Here is a 17,328-nt window from a genome sequence, read left to right as displayed (position 1 = left end):
TTAACATAATGTGGCGCTTGTGGGTACAAAAACAACATAGTCATAGAAAGAGAGAGAGAAAGCTACGAAATACCCACAGTTTCATACACGCATATTTACTCATACTAGTAGAGAACACTAATACACAAAAGCAATAGATGGTTAGAAAAATTTCATATAAAATCATAATAAAAAAACCCTTAACAAACGATTTCTATTAAAAAGCAGTTGTTAATTTTTATAACCATTATATTACAATATTGTTGTTGTCGTCATTATTAGAGAAGGAGACGACAGTCTATTGTGGAACAATCTAAACACCAAACGCCCCCCTTTTTTACAGATTATCTTATTCTCTTACTATAGGTATGTCTATTAGACTTTGGCCTTGTCCATACTGCGTAATAAAGTACTTTTTGTTGTTGTTGGCAAGAGGGCATAAATTAGGGGGTAGGCCGGCTAATCTGTTAATATTAATCTACTATAACGACAATATTTTCATAATTTCTTCCTTTTTGCTGTAGCCTCTGTTGATATTAAATATTTCCTTTACTCATTTGATTGTTCGCAACAGAGATGAAATAGTTGGTATATTTTATTAAATATTTGGTACTATTAAAACTGGGAAAGTACTGGGTAATCAGATTCATATCAATTCGAAATTCTTATTCGACTTTAGAAGAAACTGCAGTTTATTGTTTTGGAGTTTGACCGTAAAAGGTAAGGTAAGGTTTCAGGAAAAGCTTATTTTTAACAAAAAGCTTGGAAATTTGTTTCACATTTCAATAATTGTTTTTAAAGCTTATTAAAAGTTTTTTTTGTTTAAAAAATTCTGTAATTGTTTTTAAGTTAAATGTTTTGTACAAAAAGCTCTTTAGAAAAAGCTAAGTGCTAAACTTTTAGAAACGTTTTAGCATAAAAAATTTTACAGTAAAAATATTTTTTTCGAAAAGAGGAGAAAGATTTTTCACCAAAAAAGCTTTGAAAGTTTTTTTGTAATAAAGTATTTAAACAAAAACTTGGAAGCTTTAGAGCTTTTTTTATGAAAAGCTTATAAAAACTTTTTTACAAAAAGATTAGAAAAGCTTTTTTACAAACTGTTTAGAAAAGCTTTTTTAAAAATATGCTTTTTTACAAAAGCTTAATTTTTTTTTAAATTCAGGAAAATAAAAAGTTCCAAAAACCATGTTTGTATTGTCATAAAAAAGATAAGAACAAAAAGATTTGGAAGCATTTTTTGAGTGTTTCTGTAAAAAAACTTAGATGCATTAATTTTTTTTGAAAAGCTTATAGTAATATTTTTGCCAAAAAGGATTAAAAGATTTTTTTACAAAAAGCTTTTTTTATAAAAAGCTTAGAAAAGTTTTTTTTTAAAGCTTTTTTACAAAAGTCTAAATCCAGGAAAATAGAAAGCTCCAAAAACCTTGTTTGTGACCAAGTTTTTTTGTAAGAAAGCTTAGATGCATTAATTTTTTTTTGAAAAGCTTATAAAAACGTTTTTGCAAAAATAATTAAAAAAAAAACCTTTTTTACAAAAAGCTTAGAACAGCTTTTTTAAATACCTTACGAAGGCTTTTTTTTACAAAAATCTTAAAATACTTTTTTTAAATAAATCCAGGAAAATACAAAGCTCCAAAAACCTTGTTTGTAAAAATGCTTCAAAAAACTTTTTTATAAAAAAGCTCCAAATAACTTTTATTTAAAGATCCAAAAATTTGTTTGTATAAAAATTGTATAAAAAAAGCTTTTTATAAAATATTCAAAAACATTTTTTTATAAAAAGCCTCAACAATGATTTTATTTTTGTAAAAAAGCTCAAAAAGCCTTTTTTGTAAGTTTCATCAAAACGTACACAATTTACAAATTTTCTTTTAGCATCCCTGCTATACTAAAATGTCATTGTTGTTGTTCTCCTTATTACTGGCTGTTATTACTAATGGTCTTTATCAAGATCTAGTAACAAGCTGATGGTATGAGTTTAAATACGGTCGGCTCAATTTGTTTACAACGACAATCATTAACATGGCCACTTGGTTTTAGCTCATGTTTAGTCGTGTGTATTGAAAAAATTAGAGGGCAAGAGTATTTGTTATTATTGTATATTAACCAATACTGATGTAATTGTACTTTATTTAAGTAAATTTGTTTTGTTTTGATTTTGTTTTTATAATAATTGAATTAAATGTACATTTCCATAAATTTGTTTATTCTAACACTGGTAATATTAATTGAGAAATGAAAGCTAAATGCGGGTTAGTAAAGGCGTTTTTGTATAACGCCTACTTTTTGTGGACATAATCAAAAAAAATCAATGGCAATTAGTAATTTAATTAAACAATTTAATAATTGTTATTATTAGTACTGTTTGGTTTAGATTAGGAGATTTATTAATTAGCCGAGTCTAAAAGGGAATTGAAATTAATGACTCATTTACTCGAGGGAATAGAGTGGTTTAGTTTTTGAAGCAAAAAATTATTAAATTTAACAAAACTTTAAATAATAATGACGTAAAGCATTATGGGAATGAGTTCATATATAATGTTATGCTTAAATAGGTTATGTTATCAAAAGCTTTACATTTTTATTTGAATAGAAGTTATGGAATTTTAAAAAAATTTCCAAAAGTGTTACAAGCCAAAATATTTATACACATTGCAAAGTACATTCATATATATTTGCATTTTATGTTATTTACAAAATATAATAATTTAAAAATAAAATAATAAAACAAGTGTTGTGCAAATTTCTACAAACACTCTCTTGATTAAGTTTATTAAAAAAAATAAACCAATTCAAGTAGGAAGAAGAAAAAAAAAAACATTTTAGTTTAGTTTTCTCCTTGAAAACATATTTAATATTAAAAAAAGGAATTTGTATGTGTGTTTAAATGTACATATGCTAGTGTACAGATATCATTAAAAGAATTTCTAAATGTTTGTACAACTAGAACGCATTACAGTTTATTTTGTTTTTGTACATTTTATGCAAACTGTTCCAAATTATTTTTTTATACCATAGTTTTTTTTCGTTTTTTGCTTTTGCTCCTCTTCTTTTTTTAGGCCAAGTATACATAAACTAAATATTGTATACAAACATACACAGTTACTAGAATAAACAACAAATATAAGCACAAACATAACCCGGTAGTTTTTAATATGACTACTAGAAAGAAATTAATTGACCCTATACAGACTATAAGTAAACATTAGTACAATTTCACAATAAAGCTTAAAAAAGCTTTTTTACAAAAAGCTTTGAAAAGCTTGGAAAAACTTATATCACTATAAATAAACATTAGTACAATTTCTCAATAGAACTTAAAAAGCTTTTTTACAAAATAACTTAAAAAACATTTTTTACAAAAAAGCTTTGAAAAGCTTTCATTTACAAAAAGTTTAGGAAAGCTTTTATCACAAAAAGCTTAGGAAAATTTTAATCACAAAAAGCTTGGAAAATCTTGTATCGCAAAAGCTTGGAAAGGCTTTATCACAAAAAGCTTAGAAAGGCTTTAATTACAAAAAAAGCTTGGAAAAGCTTTTATCACAAAAAGCTTGGAAATGCTTTAATTACAAAAAAAGCTTGGAAAAGCTTTTATCACAAAAACCTTGGAAAAGCTTTTATCACAAAAATGTTGGAAAAGCTTTTACCACAAAAAGCTTGGAAAAGCTTTTATCACAAAAAGGTTGGAAAAGCTTTTACCACAAAAAGCTTGGAAAAACTTTTATCACAAATAGCTTGGAAAGACTTTAATTACAAAAAAAGCTTGAAAAAGCTTTTATCACAAAAATCTTGGAAAAGCTTTACATTGACTCCTTTAAAAATTGCTGGTATATGAGTGCAGCATACATTCATATGAAATGATTTACAACTAAAGTACCTACTCGGTATCTATGTAAGTGTTGAATTTTATGATGCCTTTTATAGAACGTCTCATGAACCAAATGAATGTAAACACATTAAGTAACACAAATCAACCGACCTGAAAACTGCAAAAATTAAGTTGTCATCAATTAATCATGTATTTACTTTTGATTAGATGTAAAAGTACCTACTTCTTCTTATATTTGGTATTTAGTACTGATGTAAAAAAAAAAACAATTTCTTGCTGAATATGTAATTTTCTTCTATTGCAAAAAAGTACTAAAAAGTCAAGTTTTTCAGTTTATTTGGCAGGATTTGAAAAAAATTAAAAAAGCTGTCTAAGTTTTTTTTACATTTATTAAAAAACTAAATCTAAAAATCTTGCAACTGAAGTTTTTTTCCCAAATAAAGCTTAAAGCTTAAACTATTTTCCTCTTAAAAAGCTTTTTTCTTAATAAAAACCAAAAAGAGCTTTTTCCGTAAAGACTTCAGAAAAACTTTTTTTATATCAACAAAAGCTGTAAAATACATTTATTTGTAGAAAAAGTACTTAAAAATCCTCTGATTCTTCTCATCTTAATCATAAAAAAATCAGATTGTTCTCAAAATAAACAAAATCATCAAAATATTTTTGTGTTTAAGGCATAAAAGGTACAAAAGTTCAATTACACAAGGTACAATTTCTAAGCCTATCACACTTAAATGCTGGTGTGTCTGTGTGTGTGTGTGTAATGTTAAAAGTGTGCTGACTAACCACAAGGCATATAATCAACCTCATAAAAATACTATCATATCATTTAGCAAATACCCCAAAATTGTACATTCATTTACATTACATTTATACATTCAATACCTTAACTTAAACACACATTTATGTAGATCTCTGAATTAAGATGGATTCAAATCCAATTTGAAAACTGTAACCTAAACTGATGTCTGAAAAGTGGAAACAAAAAAAAAAAAAAAAAAGAAAACATAAAAATAATGGCAAAATAAACTAAACTATTCGACTAGAATTTAGGATGTTGAAGTAAATTATGTTGTTGTAACAGTATGTGAATGAACTAATTTACATTTACCTGCCAGCCAGCCTGCCTCATGTATTTTTTGGAGTATAAATATTGTTTACACTTACTCTCTTATACATTAACATTGACCACATCATATATCTTTACCTCAACATCAACATCACAACGTGAGCCACTTTTCTTCGTATTTTTTTTCCTCTAGCTTTTATAACTGTTGTTGTCACTCCCTTTTAGTCACTCTGGTTAATGTATATTTTGTATCCTTTAATCTTTGTTTAGTTTTAGTTTTTTTCTGAATTGTGTTTTATAGGTTGTGTACATAGATTCTAGTTGTATCCGCTTCGTTAGTTAGCTAGTTAGCTAATCATATAGATTCATCCTATTTTATGTTATGGTCCTTTTAGTCCTGCTGCTGCTGCTGTGTTTGTCTAAACACAGGTCATTTCATTTGATGTTTGGTTGTTATGCTGTTCCGTTTTGTGTGTTTTGCTAGAGAAGGTAACTCTTAATTTTTCTTCTTTTTTGCTGTTGTCTAATGTTGTTGTTGTCGTTGCTGTTGTTGTGTGTAAAAAGTCATTTTTCCTCATCAAATAACCAGAAGATATATTAAGTATTTTTCTTTATTTTCATTTATCGTTTGAGGTACAGTGGGAGTCGATAGCTTGGGCATAAAATTAAATAAAAATTTCTGTTAAAAAATATCAAATTTTCTTAAAATGAAGCTTTTCTATATAAAGATTTGAAAAGTTTTTCTACAAAAAAGCATTGAAACGCTTTTCTATCAAAAAGCTTTGAAAAATTTTCTTATCAAAAAGCTTTGAAAAGCTTTTCTATCAAAAAGCTTTGAAAAGCTTTTTCACAAAAAATTTTGCAGTATTTCTGTCCTTTTATATAGTGAAATGTTTCTATAGCAAAAATATATTTATCAAATTATTTTGAAAAGCTTTTCCTTAAGAACCTTTGAAAGGTTTTTCTTTAAAAACCATATCAAAAATCTTTGAAAAGAATTTATACCAAAAGACTTTGTAAAGCTTTTTCGCAAAAATACTTACAAAAGCTTCTTTCACAATAAATCTTGGAGAATTTCTTTCCTTTTATAGTGAGAAATGTTTTTATAAAAAATTGTAAATTTTTAAAAAAAGTATAATATTTTTCTACACGAAAACAGAAAATTTTTTAAAAATATTCTGAATTTTTTTTTAATTTTATAAAAACGTGAATTTGTTGGAAATATAAAAATATATCCAAAAGAAAGATTTTTTTTTAATATTTTTTTTTTTAACGAGATCAAATTTACTATAAATCTAGAATTGGGTTTGTATTACTTAAAAACTTTTTGATTTTTAGAACATTTAGTAAAAATTGTATTATAGTATAAAATTTATTATTTTAAAAAATTATTTATATAAAAATTCACATCATCTTTCACCAACACTGTAAAATTTCTGCATAACTTCACCCAAAAAAAGCTTAAAGTAAAAAGCACACAACAAAAAACATCACATCACATCAAATCGCATCACATCACAATTCATCGCATAAATAATATCACATTACAACCATTTCATTTCATTCATACCAACAACCGAACATCCAACCAACCATACCAAACAACTATTCCAAAACCTGCATCCTTATGATGAGTGTATATATGACCACATCACTCACTCATACTCTTTCTCTCTCACACAGACAGCTAATGTTGTTTATGTATTTGTTTACTTATTTTTTTAGAAAATAGTAAAAGTATTATAGTTTGTAGCTAAACGAAAAAACATGTTTATCAGGGCTCTTACATGTAACCCTGTAATCATCATCCGCCAACCATTCCAAATAACCAACCATCCATCCACCATCTACTACTCATCACTCACTTATACTCCTTGTTGCCATCAACTAGCTCAGTAAATGAAAATGACAAAAGGAGTATTTTTGTTTAAGAAACGTTTTATTTAATTTTTTTGTTTTCTTTTGGAAGAACTATTTATTTTACTCATTTTTCTTATGACTCTCTTAACTCTCCCTAAATTTTTAATTTTTTTCGTGTTTCTGTTTTTTTTGTTTGTTTGTTGTTGATTTGATTTTTTATGGCTTTTTTTAGGATGGACAACGTGGTCATTTAGAAGGTCTAGCATCCGTTTATTGTGAATTGTTAATGGCTCCCTTTGGAGATATTTTAAGTGCTTTAGAAAATGCTAGACAAGCAGCCTGGGCTGAACGTAGCCCTATGAATCCCGCCGGTGGCAGTGGCAGCAGCGGTAGTGGCAGTGGTGTCAGTGGCATTGCTACACAACGACTACACGGTCATCGTGGCAGTTCCACACATGGCGGCCATTTGCCCAATAGTCATAGTCAACCCATATATGTGCCAGGAAAATATTCGGTATGTATTTGGAAATAGTAAAAAATACACCAACACACTATTACACTCTCACACACACCCAAAGATTCTAAGGTTAAGAGTAGAGTTAAGTGAAATGGAATGGTCTGGTTTAACAACAGCTGCTTGCTTGGTTTTTCAATGTTTTTTTGTTTGTTTTTGGTTTGATGTTGCTTGCTTTTTATTTTACTAGTATTCTATTTTTCTGTTTAAATTTTTTCAGTAACATTTTTGTTGCTTTTGGGGGCCTTAAAAAAAAGAGAACAACAACTATTTGTGGAAAAAAAGATGAAGCGAAAATTCAATAAACACTTTAATTCACACAAACACACACCTACAAAATAGCAACAAAACTACATACATACATATGTACATATAGTATGTAGAAAGGAAAAACTTACAGCAACAACCATTTAGCCATAAACAAGACGTTATTGTTATGGCTTTGTTGCTGCCGTCATTTTCATTTTGAAGTTGTTCTTGTTGTTTTTGTTGCCGTTACTGTTGCCATTGTGGGTTTATGATGCTAAAGGTGGTGACGGTTTTGATTAAGTGTTAGAATAAACATACATCATACAACAAAACCACCAAAACAAAAACTCTGAACTACAAAACAAAACGAAAAAAAAAAAAAATAAATAAAAATAGCTAGAAAATAAAACACAAATTCAAACTGTTTGTCTGTCTGTTTGCCTGTTAGTCTGTGTATATGTTTGTATGTGTTTTAAGACAGATATGTGTAAATGTGGTTTCACTTTGGCAAATATTGTATAATCAAACAAAACTCCCCCTCTGTACTAATATTTGTAACACGCGTTCATATACACATACATATAAACTACAAACATTCCTTTACTTATACATTTGAACATTCTTTTAACCATATTTTCTTTTGTGTTTAACAACACTTGAAGTTTTTTAAATAAAGGCATTTTATTTTATAAGCTTTTTTTATGCATGTTTTTTCTTTAATTAACTACTAATACATGTTTTTTTTTAATTGAATTTATTTATAGTTTTATAATGAGCTCTAATTTATACATTTTTCTAGGTTCAGGGTTTTCAATAACCAAGTAAATTTTATTTCAATTTCTTTGAATAAAAAGTTCTTATTATCTACTTTTATAAAAATATTATTTTTATGGAATATTGTATTATTGTCAAAAATTTTCTAAATAAAGAATTTTTTCTTAAGTTTCTTTAAAAAAAAGAGATTTTTTATATTTTCTAAAGAAAAGTAAATTTCTTCAAAAATTTTCTATTAAAAAGAGAATTTTAAATAAAAATAAAAATTTCTGAATAAAATGATTTTTTTTGAAAGTTTCCCAAAAAAAAACAATCTTTTTTAAATTTTTTCTTACAAAAAAACAGAATTTTTTAAGTTTTTCCTGAATTTTTTTTTTTATTTTCTATAAAAAAGAGAATTTTTAAATTTTTTCTAAAATTGAGAATTTTTAATAATTTTCTATAAAAAATATTTTTTAAAAATTTTATAAAATACATATGTAGTGAACTTTTAAGATTTTTATGGAAAGGAAAATTTTCTAAAAAAACAAAATAAGTTTTCTAAATCCGAAGTGTTTTTTCGAAAATTTTCTAAAAATTATATATATATTTTTTTAAATTTTCTTCTAAAAAAAATTAAAAAAAAATTAATCTTAAAAGAAGAATTTTTAAAATTTTTCTATAAAATTTTTATATAAATTTTTTTTTTCAATTTCAATTTTTCTTAGTTAGTTAGTTAGTTAGTTAGTTAGTTAGTTAGTTAGTTAGTTAGTTAGTTAGTTAGTTAGTTAGTTAGTAGTTAGTTAGTTAGTTAGTTAGTTAGTTAGTTAGTTAGTTAGTAGTTAGTTAGTTAGTTAGTTAGTTAGTTAGTTAGTTAGTTAGTTAGTTAGTTAGTAGTTAGTTAGTTAGTTAGTTAGTTAGTTAGTTAGTTAGTTAGTTAGTTAGTAGTTAGTTAGTAGTTAGTTAGTTAGTTAGTTAGTTAGTTAGTTAGTTAGTTAGTTAGTTAGTTAGTTAGTTAGTTAGTTAGTTAGTTAGTTAGTTAGTTAGTTAGTTAGTTAGTTAGTTAGTAGTTAGTTAGTTAGTTAGTTAGTTAGTTAGTTAGTTAGTTAGTTAGTTAGTTAGTTAGTTAGTTAGTTAGTAGTTAGTTAGTTAGTTAGTTAGTTAGTTAGTTAGTTAGTTAGTTAGTTAGTTAGTTAGTTAGTTAGTTAGTTAGTTAGTTAGTTAGTTAGTTAGTTAGTTAGTTAGTTAGTTAGTTAGTAGTTAGTTAGTTAGTTAGTTAGTAGTTAGTTAGTTAGTTAGTTAGTTAGTTAGTTAGTTAGTTAGTTAGTTAGTTAGTTAGTTAGTTAGTTAGTTAGTTAGTTAGTTAGTTAGTTAGTTAGTTAGTTAGTTAGTTAGTTAGTTAGTTAGTAGTAGTTAGTTAGTTAGTTAGTTAGTTAGTTAGTTAGTTAGTTAGTTAGTTAGTTAGTTAGTTAGGATCCGAAGAAATATACCTATGCCTTTATGGGGCCTTATCCAGTGCCTCAGGTAGGAATCGATCCCAACACCTCCGCTCTAACAGACTAGAACTCTAACCACTTACCTACCGGAGGACACTAATTTCATTTAAAAAATACCCTAAAATTACAGCGAAAGCCTAAACTAAATGTCCGTTTTATTTAATAAAAAACCTTTTAATAACATAAAAGTCTTTTAAAGTCATTACTTTTTCAATTTCCTAAAATTCTTTCAAAAACTTTTTAATAAAAAAAATTTAAATCTGCTTTTATTTAAATCTCCATCACTGTATTTCCTATATTGTGGTGCTTTATGAAATAAAAATTTGTTTTTGGCAAAATAGAAAATATGGTTTATTCGCTGGTATTTGCGTTTATTTTTTCATTCTTTGGTTATGGCAACTGAACTTTTTCTTCTAGATTTTTTTTCCCTATTTTATTTACAATAATTTTGTTGTTGTTTTTCGCAATTCCCTTGAAACTGAACAGAAAAAAACTGAAAATAACTACAGTCAGAAAGTATATGAACAAAAAACAAGAAAACTCTAACAACAGAAATAAGTTATTCTTACTGTTTTTTTTATTATTTTTTTTTCTGTTTTATTCAGCCGATGAACAAATGTGTAGTGTTGACATGCCCTTTGGGGATTTATTCTTATGTATGCATGTTGTTAGTGGTATATTTGTCTGTCCGTCCGTTCATGTGTGTTTGTTTGTGTGCATAATAAGAAGGAATATTTTCTACCGTCTATAAATATCCATATACACATGCATACAAATATAAAGTAAATATGAATGTATATAAATTTTGAGTTTATTGGAGTAAGTTGCCTTCAAAAGTTTAGGTGGAATTTAAGAATAGACAGGCAGGTTAACAAGTTTTTAAGAACAACAAAGAAACGAGTATTCCTTAAACATTTCAGCATAATGCTTCTAGTACTTTATAGAATTGAGTCTTCAAAACTTTGTGCCTAAGATCACTAGAAACATTTGAAATGAACTTTTTACAGACCATAGTACGGACTAATCTCACGATCATCTCAGATTTTTTGCTTCAACTTTTCAATTTAACCTCGCAAACTATAAACGTATGAGTCTTTTGGATGTTGTATTAGTTGGATTTATTTTATGTATATGTGCTTGTTGTTGCAACCTTAACATTTGTATCCCTATATGCTTGGTTTCTCTATATGTCTGTCTTATTTACAACGTTGTGTTTTTTTTCGGCATCATTTTATATTTTTGTACATCTTTAGTTTGGTTTTTATATGTTTTAATATAAAACAAGCAAATTGTTTTTCGTACTTGCACACAACTTGACTCAACAATAAAAAAAAAAATAAAAAAACACTAAATTGAAGAAAAACTTGCAACAAATAGAAAAAAAAAATCAAGTAAAAATTGTATCAACCACAAATTTGTTAACAAATACATTTATACTTGCAATAAGACAATAGCAGAAAAAAGATGAAAAAGCTCTTGTTTCTACCATAAAGAATTGGCATTCATTCTGCTACTTTTACTACTAAAACGAATTGAATTCTGTTTTTAGTTTTTTTTCCATCATTTTTTCATTTAATACTTTCTGTTGCTGCTGCTGTTGTTGCATTTTTATATCTCGTTTAGAATATTGTTGTTATTCGACATGATCATAAGTATTTTTATACATTTTGTGGCACATAATATTGCCAAATATGATAGAAAAAAGACTATAGAATATAACCCAGCATGACAATCTTTAAACTGCAACACTAAACTAAACATAATGTCAGTTGAGGAAAAAAGTAGAGCGAATAAACGACAACTAGACTTGGCAATAATCATTTCATTCACTTTTTTTTGGCAAAAACAAACAATTGTTGTAAAGGAAAAAAGTAAGAAATTGAATCAAACGAACCTTGCATCAAACAAACATTGTCTTCTTTTATCTTTTCTCTGACTGACTTATCAGCATTTTTACAAATGCTACTCATGTTTGAGCATAAAGAAAATAGTTTATAGCTCCATATATAAGACATAAAAATATTACAGTGCTTTTTTGAGGTAATAAAATGTAGCAAAAAATTTCATGGTTTATTTTTTACTTAAAGTAGACAATAATTTATTCCTTAAAAGGTGAAAGTTAAGGGAAAATTTAAAACGTAAATATAGCATATTTCAGTTCTAGTTCAGTTCCGGTTCAGTTCTAGTTCAGTTCTAATTCAGTTCTAGTTCAGTTCTATTCAGTTCTAGTTCAGTTCTAGTTCAGTTCTAGTTCAGTTCTAGTTCAGTTCTAGTTCAGTTCTAGTTCAGTTCTAGTTCAGTTCTAGTTCAGTTCTAGTTCAGTTCTAGTTCAGTTCTAGTTCAGTTCTAGTTCAGTTCTAGTTCAGTTCTAGTTCAGTTCTAGTTCAGTTCTAGTTCAGTTCTAGTTCAGTTCTAGTTCAGTTCTAGTTCAGTTCTAGTTCAGTTCTAGTTCAGTTCTAGTTCAGTTCTAGTTCAGTTCTAGTTCAGTTCTAGTTCAGTTCTAGTTCAGTTCAGTTCAGTTCTAGTTCAGTTCTAGTTCAGTTCTAGTTCAGTTCTAGTTCAGTCTAGTTCAGTTCTAGTTCAGTTCAGTTCTAGTTCAGTTCTAGTTCAGTTCTAGTTCAGTTCTAGTTCAGTTCTAGTTCAGTTCTAGTTCAGTTCTAGTTCAGTTCTAGTTCAGTTCTAGTTCAGTTCTAGTTCAGTTCTAGTTCAGTTCTAGTTCAGTTCTAGTTCAGTTCTAGTTCAGTTCTAGTTCAGTTCTAGTTCAGTTCTAGTTCAGTTCTAGTTCAGTTCTAGTCAGTTCTAGTTCTTAGTTCAGTTCTAGTTCAGTTCTAGTTCAGTTCTAGTTCAGTTCTAGTTCAGTCTAGTTCAGTTCTAGTTCAGTCTAGTTCAGTTCTAGTTCAGTTCTAGTTCTAGTTCTAGTTCAGTTCTAGTTCAGTTCTAGTTCAGTTCTAGTTCAGTTCTAGTTCAGTTCTAGTTCAGTTCTAGTTCATTTCTAGTTCAGTTCTAATTCAGTTCTACTTCGGTTCTAGTTCAGTTCTAGTTCAGTTCTAGTTCAGTTCTAGTTAAGTTCTAGTTCAGTTCTAGTTCAGTTCTACTTCAGTTCTAGTTCAGTTCTAGTTCAGTTCTAGTTCAGTTCTAGTTCAGTTCTAGTTAAGTTCTAGTTAAGTTCTAGTTCAGTTCTAGTTCAGTTCTAGTTCAGTTCTAGTTCAGTTCTAGTTCAGTTCTAGTTCAGTTCTAGTTCAGTTCTAGTTCAGTTCTAGTTTAGTTCTAGTTTAGTTCTAGTTCAGTTCTAGTTCAGTTCTAGTTCAGTTCTAGTTCAGTTCTAGTTCAGTTCTAGTTCAGTTCTAGTTAAGTTCTAGTTAAGTTCTAGTTAAGTTCTAGTTAAGTTCTAGTTCAGTTCTAGTTAAGTTCTAGTTCAGTTCTAGTTCAGTTCTAGTTCAGTTCTAGTTCAGTTCTAGTTCAGTTCTAGTTCTAGTTCAGTTCTAGTTCAGTTCTAGTTCAGTTCTAGTTCAGTTCTAGTTTTAAGCGGCATTTATAATTACATTTTTATAATTTTTCTGTCACAAATTCTAAATAAATTGACAAATTTTAATTTATTTTTGCTGCAAATCCTGAAGGAATTTTCCAGCTAAGAGGAATAAAAAAAAACAGAAACAACAAGACTGTTTAACTTTTTCCATTATTTTGGCTTGTTAACATTAAATTATTTATGCCGTGTTTATACCTTAATTGGCAATTTAATTTTTGATTTCATAAATTCAACGAAAATACAAAGAAAAAAAAAGATTTTAAAATTTGTCAAAAGGCTATAAAAGACCACTGTTCATTATAAAAGTAAAACAACTTGAAGAAATACACAAAAAATACTGCAGTAATTTCTCTTAGGAAAACTTTTGCGAACAAAAAAACAAATCAAATAACTCCCTTTTTTTCTACACTCTCTGTACGTTTAAATTATGTTGTTTCACATTGTTGTTACCTTTTTTTGGCAGGTCTTTTAGTTTTCTTATGCCGGAGTGTAGTGTTGGATTTGGGTTTCCATAAAAAAATAATTTAAACCCAGTTAAGAAGAAATTAAATTTTCTTCTCCAAAAGAGAAAAAGTTTTACAGCAAATTGTTGTTGTTTTTATTGTCTGTTTACATTTTTATACAAACCTATACAAACTCTCTCACTTAAAGAAATCGAGATGATGACCTGCTAGACGTATGATTAACATTTGAGTTGAGAATTTCGTACAAGTATAAACTTAAATAATACAATTTCTATGGTTGTTTTTATTTTTATGGTTCATTTTTGTTGTTGTGTTTTTATACGTTTATTTTCTTATTATATTTGCTGTTGTTGCTTTTTAATTTTATTTCTTTGTTTTTTTATACTTTTTTAATATTTACTTTATTTAAAGTTGTTGCCGGCCTTTAGACTGATTTTATTATAAAGTTTTTTATTAGTATTTTTATTTTTGTTTTTAACAACATCTTTATTTCTGCAGCGCTTTCAATTTCATTTGTTGAAGTAAAATGGAGGAAAAAAAGAAAAGAACCTCCACTGAAACGGAATTCATTTTAGGCCAGTGTGCTGCTGCTTGTGCTGTTGGCCAACTGTTTTGTTTTGTTATTTTGGTTTCATTTGTTTTTGGCCTCTTAAGGAAACCACTATTTTTTGAGGCTACTTTCTTGTTCTTTTTAGAACAGTTCCTTTTTAAAGCGGAGAAATATGAATACAAAATATTGTATATAATATTTTGTGGAATGTTGTACATTTTTTATAGCTATCAAGTTAAGTGAAAGTTATGAATTTACAAGCGGGAAAGTCTCTTTTATACTGATGAGTCACCCCTTTTTAAGTTCAGTTCTAGTTCTAGTTCAGTTCTAGTTCAGTTCTAGTTCAGTTCTAGTTCAGTTCTAGTTCAGTTCTAGTTCAGTTCTAGTTCAGTTCTAGTTCAGTTCTAGTTCAGTTCTAGTTCAGTTCTAGTTCAGTTCTAGTTCTAGTTCAGTTCTAGTTCAGTTCTAGTTCAGTTCTAGTTTCTAGTTCAGTTCTAGTTCAGTTCTAGTTCAGTTCTAGTTCAGTTCTAGTTCAGTTCTAGTTCAGTTCTAGTTCAGTTCTAGTTCTAGTTCAGTTCTAGTTCAGTGCTAGTTCAGTTCTAGTTCGTTCTAGTTCAGTTCTAGTTCAGTTCTAGTTCAGTTCTAGTTCAGTTCTAGTTCAGTTCTAGTTCAGTTCTAGGTGTTCTAGTTCAGTTCTAGTTCAGTTCTAGTTCAGTTCTAGTTCAGTTCTAGTTCAGTTCTAGTTCAGTTCTAGTTCAGTTCTAGTTCAGTTCTAGTTCCGTTCTAGTTCAGTTCTAGTTCAGTTCTAGTTCAGTTCTAGTTCAGTTCTAGTTCAGTCTAGTTCAGTTCTAGTTCAGTTCTAGTTCAAGTTCTAGTTCAGTTCTAGTCAGTTCTAGTCTAGTTCAGTTCTAGTTCTAGTTCAGTTCTAGTTCATTCTTGTTCAGTTCTAGTCAGTTCTAGTTCAGTTCTAGTTCTAGTTCAGTTCTAGTTAGTCAGTTCTAGTTCAGTTCTAGTTCAGTTCTAGTTCAGTTCTAGTTCAGTTCTAGTTCAGTTCTAGTTCAGTTCTAGTTCAGTTCTAGTTCAGTTCTAGTTCAGTTCTAGTTCAGTTCTAGTTCAGTTCTAGTTCAGTTCTAGTTCAGTTCTAGTTCAGTTCTAGTTCAGTTCTAGTTCAGTTCTAGTTCAGTTCTAGTTCAGTTCTAGTTCAGTTCTAGTTCAGTTCTAGTTCAGTTCTAGTTCAGTTCTAGTTCAGTTCTAGTTCAGTTCTAGTTCAGTTCTAGTTCAGTTCTAGTTCAGTTCTAGTTCAGTTCTAGTTCAGTTCTAGTTCAGTTCTAGTTCAGTTCTAGTTCAGTTGTAGTTCAGTTCTAGTTCAGTTCTAGTTCAGTTCTAGTTCAGTTCTAGTTCTACTTCAAAATCTTAATCGTACACTTAAGTAAATAAATTTTGCCCTTTTTTTAAAAGACGTGACTCTTCAGGTAGCCCTCGTATTTCATTATATGTTTTTTAATTTTATTTTATTCTTAGTGCTTTTGAATTGAAGAATGAACAGTGGCCCTCAAGTAGTCTCTTGAAATTATGCTACTTAAAAAAACTTTGACAACATTGTTAACTTGGCCATTTATTTGTTTTGTTTGGCTAAGTAAGACTACATGAATATGTGTGTTTTTATGTAAATTTTAAATGTATTTGTGTCTGTGTGTAGAAATTTTGATGTTATATTGTGCCCTTATTATTCCCCAAGGTGTTGAGCCAAAGAAGGCCGCAGCCACTTGAAGTAGTGAAGTACGAATTTTAAAACCTTAAACTATAAAAAGCAACAAAAAAACCCACAAAATAAACGGAAAGAAAACATAAGGAAATCAACAGAAAATTAAATGTTCATTCAGAAAAAGAAAGAACTTTTCATATTTTCCGTTAAGTCTACTACATAAAGAATAAATATACATGAGTATTAGTGAGTGAATGTTTGGCTTATTTTATTTCTCAATGCTCTGTGTAATCGTTTTGTTTGTTAAGTGTTTGTATATAAAGAAAAACAACAACAGCTACTACAACAAGGACTATAAATTTCTCACTTTGGTTAGAAAAAAAACAAGATTTAGATCTTTCCTTTTGCATGCTTTTTTTTTATAAATATAAACATCTTCTTTGTTAACATTTAAACTTTTTATAAACTTGACCATGAATTATGGTTCATAAAAGAAAACTAATTTTTGACTTTATTTTCTTCTTTTAACATTTCTTTAACAAACTAAAAGCCCTCAAGTTGCCTGTCGGACAAGGAAGAAGATGAAATTTATGGTTTCGGTTATGGTGTTTTTGCACCACGCGTTGCTCGTGGTGCTCTAACGCAACAGCAACATTTTATCCAGCAACAAACGCTGCATCAGGCGCAGCTCGCCCAACAACAACAGCAGCAACAACAACAATTATCTATGATGCAAGGTGCTGTCTCACATCACCAGCTGCAACAGCAACAACAACCGCTGCCAACACACCCACAAGGTTTACAATCTATCCCGCCCAATGCTGCCCATCATTTAAATTTTGTGCAACAAAAGTAAGTTTTAGAAGTTTTCCTTAATATTTCATTACTTGCAACTACATATTTACTACAACTACTGTGCTGTAGAATTTACAACCAGACTTGTTTTGTTTCTTAAAAAAAAACTTAATTTACTTCTTTTTTTCTGCTTAATTTGTAGTTGTTTAAGTCCACGTTCCGCCTATTTTTATGAATTTCCTCCCACAACGGGTAAGTTTAGCAAAAAAGTTTTATTGTTTGATTATTTTTATTTTTTCGTAGTTTTGAGTTTTTAAGGTAGAGAGTGACATTTTTGAATAACCTCTGTGTAATGGACTTTAGGACAATGGCAAATTAATATTTTATTTTTTACTTTAATAACATTTTGGTTTATAAAAATGTTTAGAACTTTAGTTTTGTTATAATTATGTCATTGTTATAATTTACAGAATACAGAGGTTGATGATTAGAAATTTTGTTAAAGAAAACTTTTTTGCGAAATATTTTCTAAATCT

General features: G+C 28.3%; 1 protein-coding gene across 1 annotated transcript in view; it reads left to right on the top strand.

Annotated features, from left to right (window-relative positions):
* The window catches only part of LOC119603721, a 138,656-nt gene that overhangs the window by 73,487 nt on the left and 47,841 nt on the right, over window positions 1–17,328 (top strand). Inside the window, exons 2-4 of the mRNA XM_037955874.1 lie at window positions 6,970–7,251; window positions 16,548–16,849; window positions 16,995–17,044. Of these exons, the coding sequence (XP_037811802.1) occupies window positions 6,970–7,251; window positions 16,548–16,849; window positions 16,995–17,044 (634 nt within the window). The remainder of the gene's footprint in view (window positions 1–6,969; window positions 7,252–16,547; window positions 16,850–16,994; window positions 17,045–17,328) is intronic.

This window comes from Lucilia sericata, unplaced genomic scaffold, assembly GCF_015586225.1.
Source record: "Lucilia sericata isolate MDLA Ls3-8-SP2 unplaced genomic scaffold, ASM1558622v1 Contig000331F_arrow, whole genome shotgun sequence".
In the NCBI taxonomy this organism is placed as follows: domain Eukaryota; kingdom Metazoa; phylum Arthropoda; class Insecta; order Diptera; family Calliphoridae; genus Lucilia; species Lucilia sericata.
The sequence above is the reverse complement of the archived record's forward strand: the minus strand, read 5'-3'. Positions and strand labels throughout refer to the sequence as shown.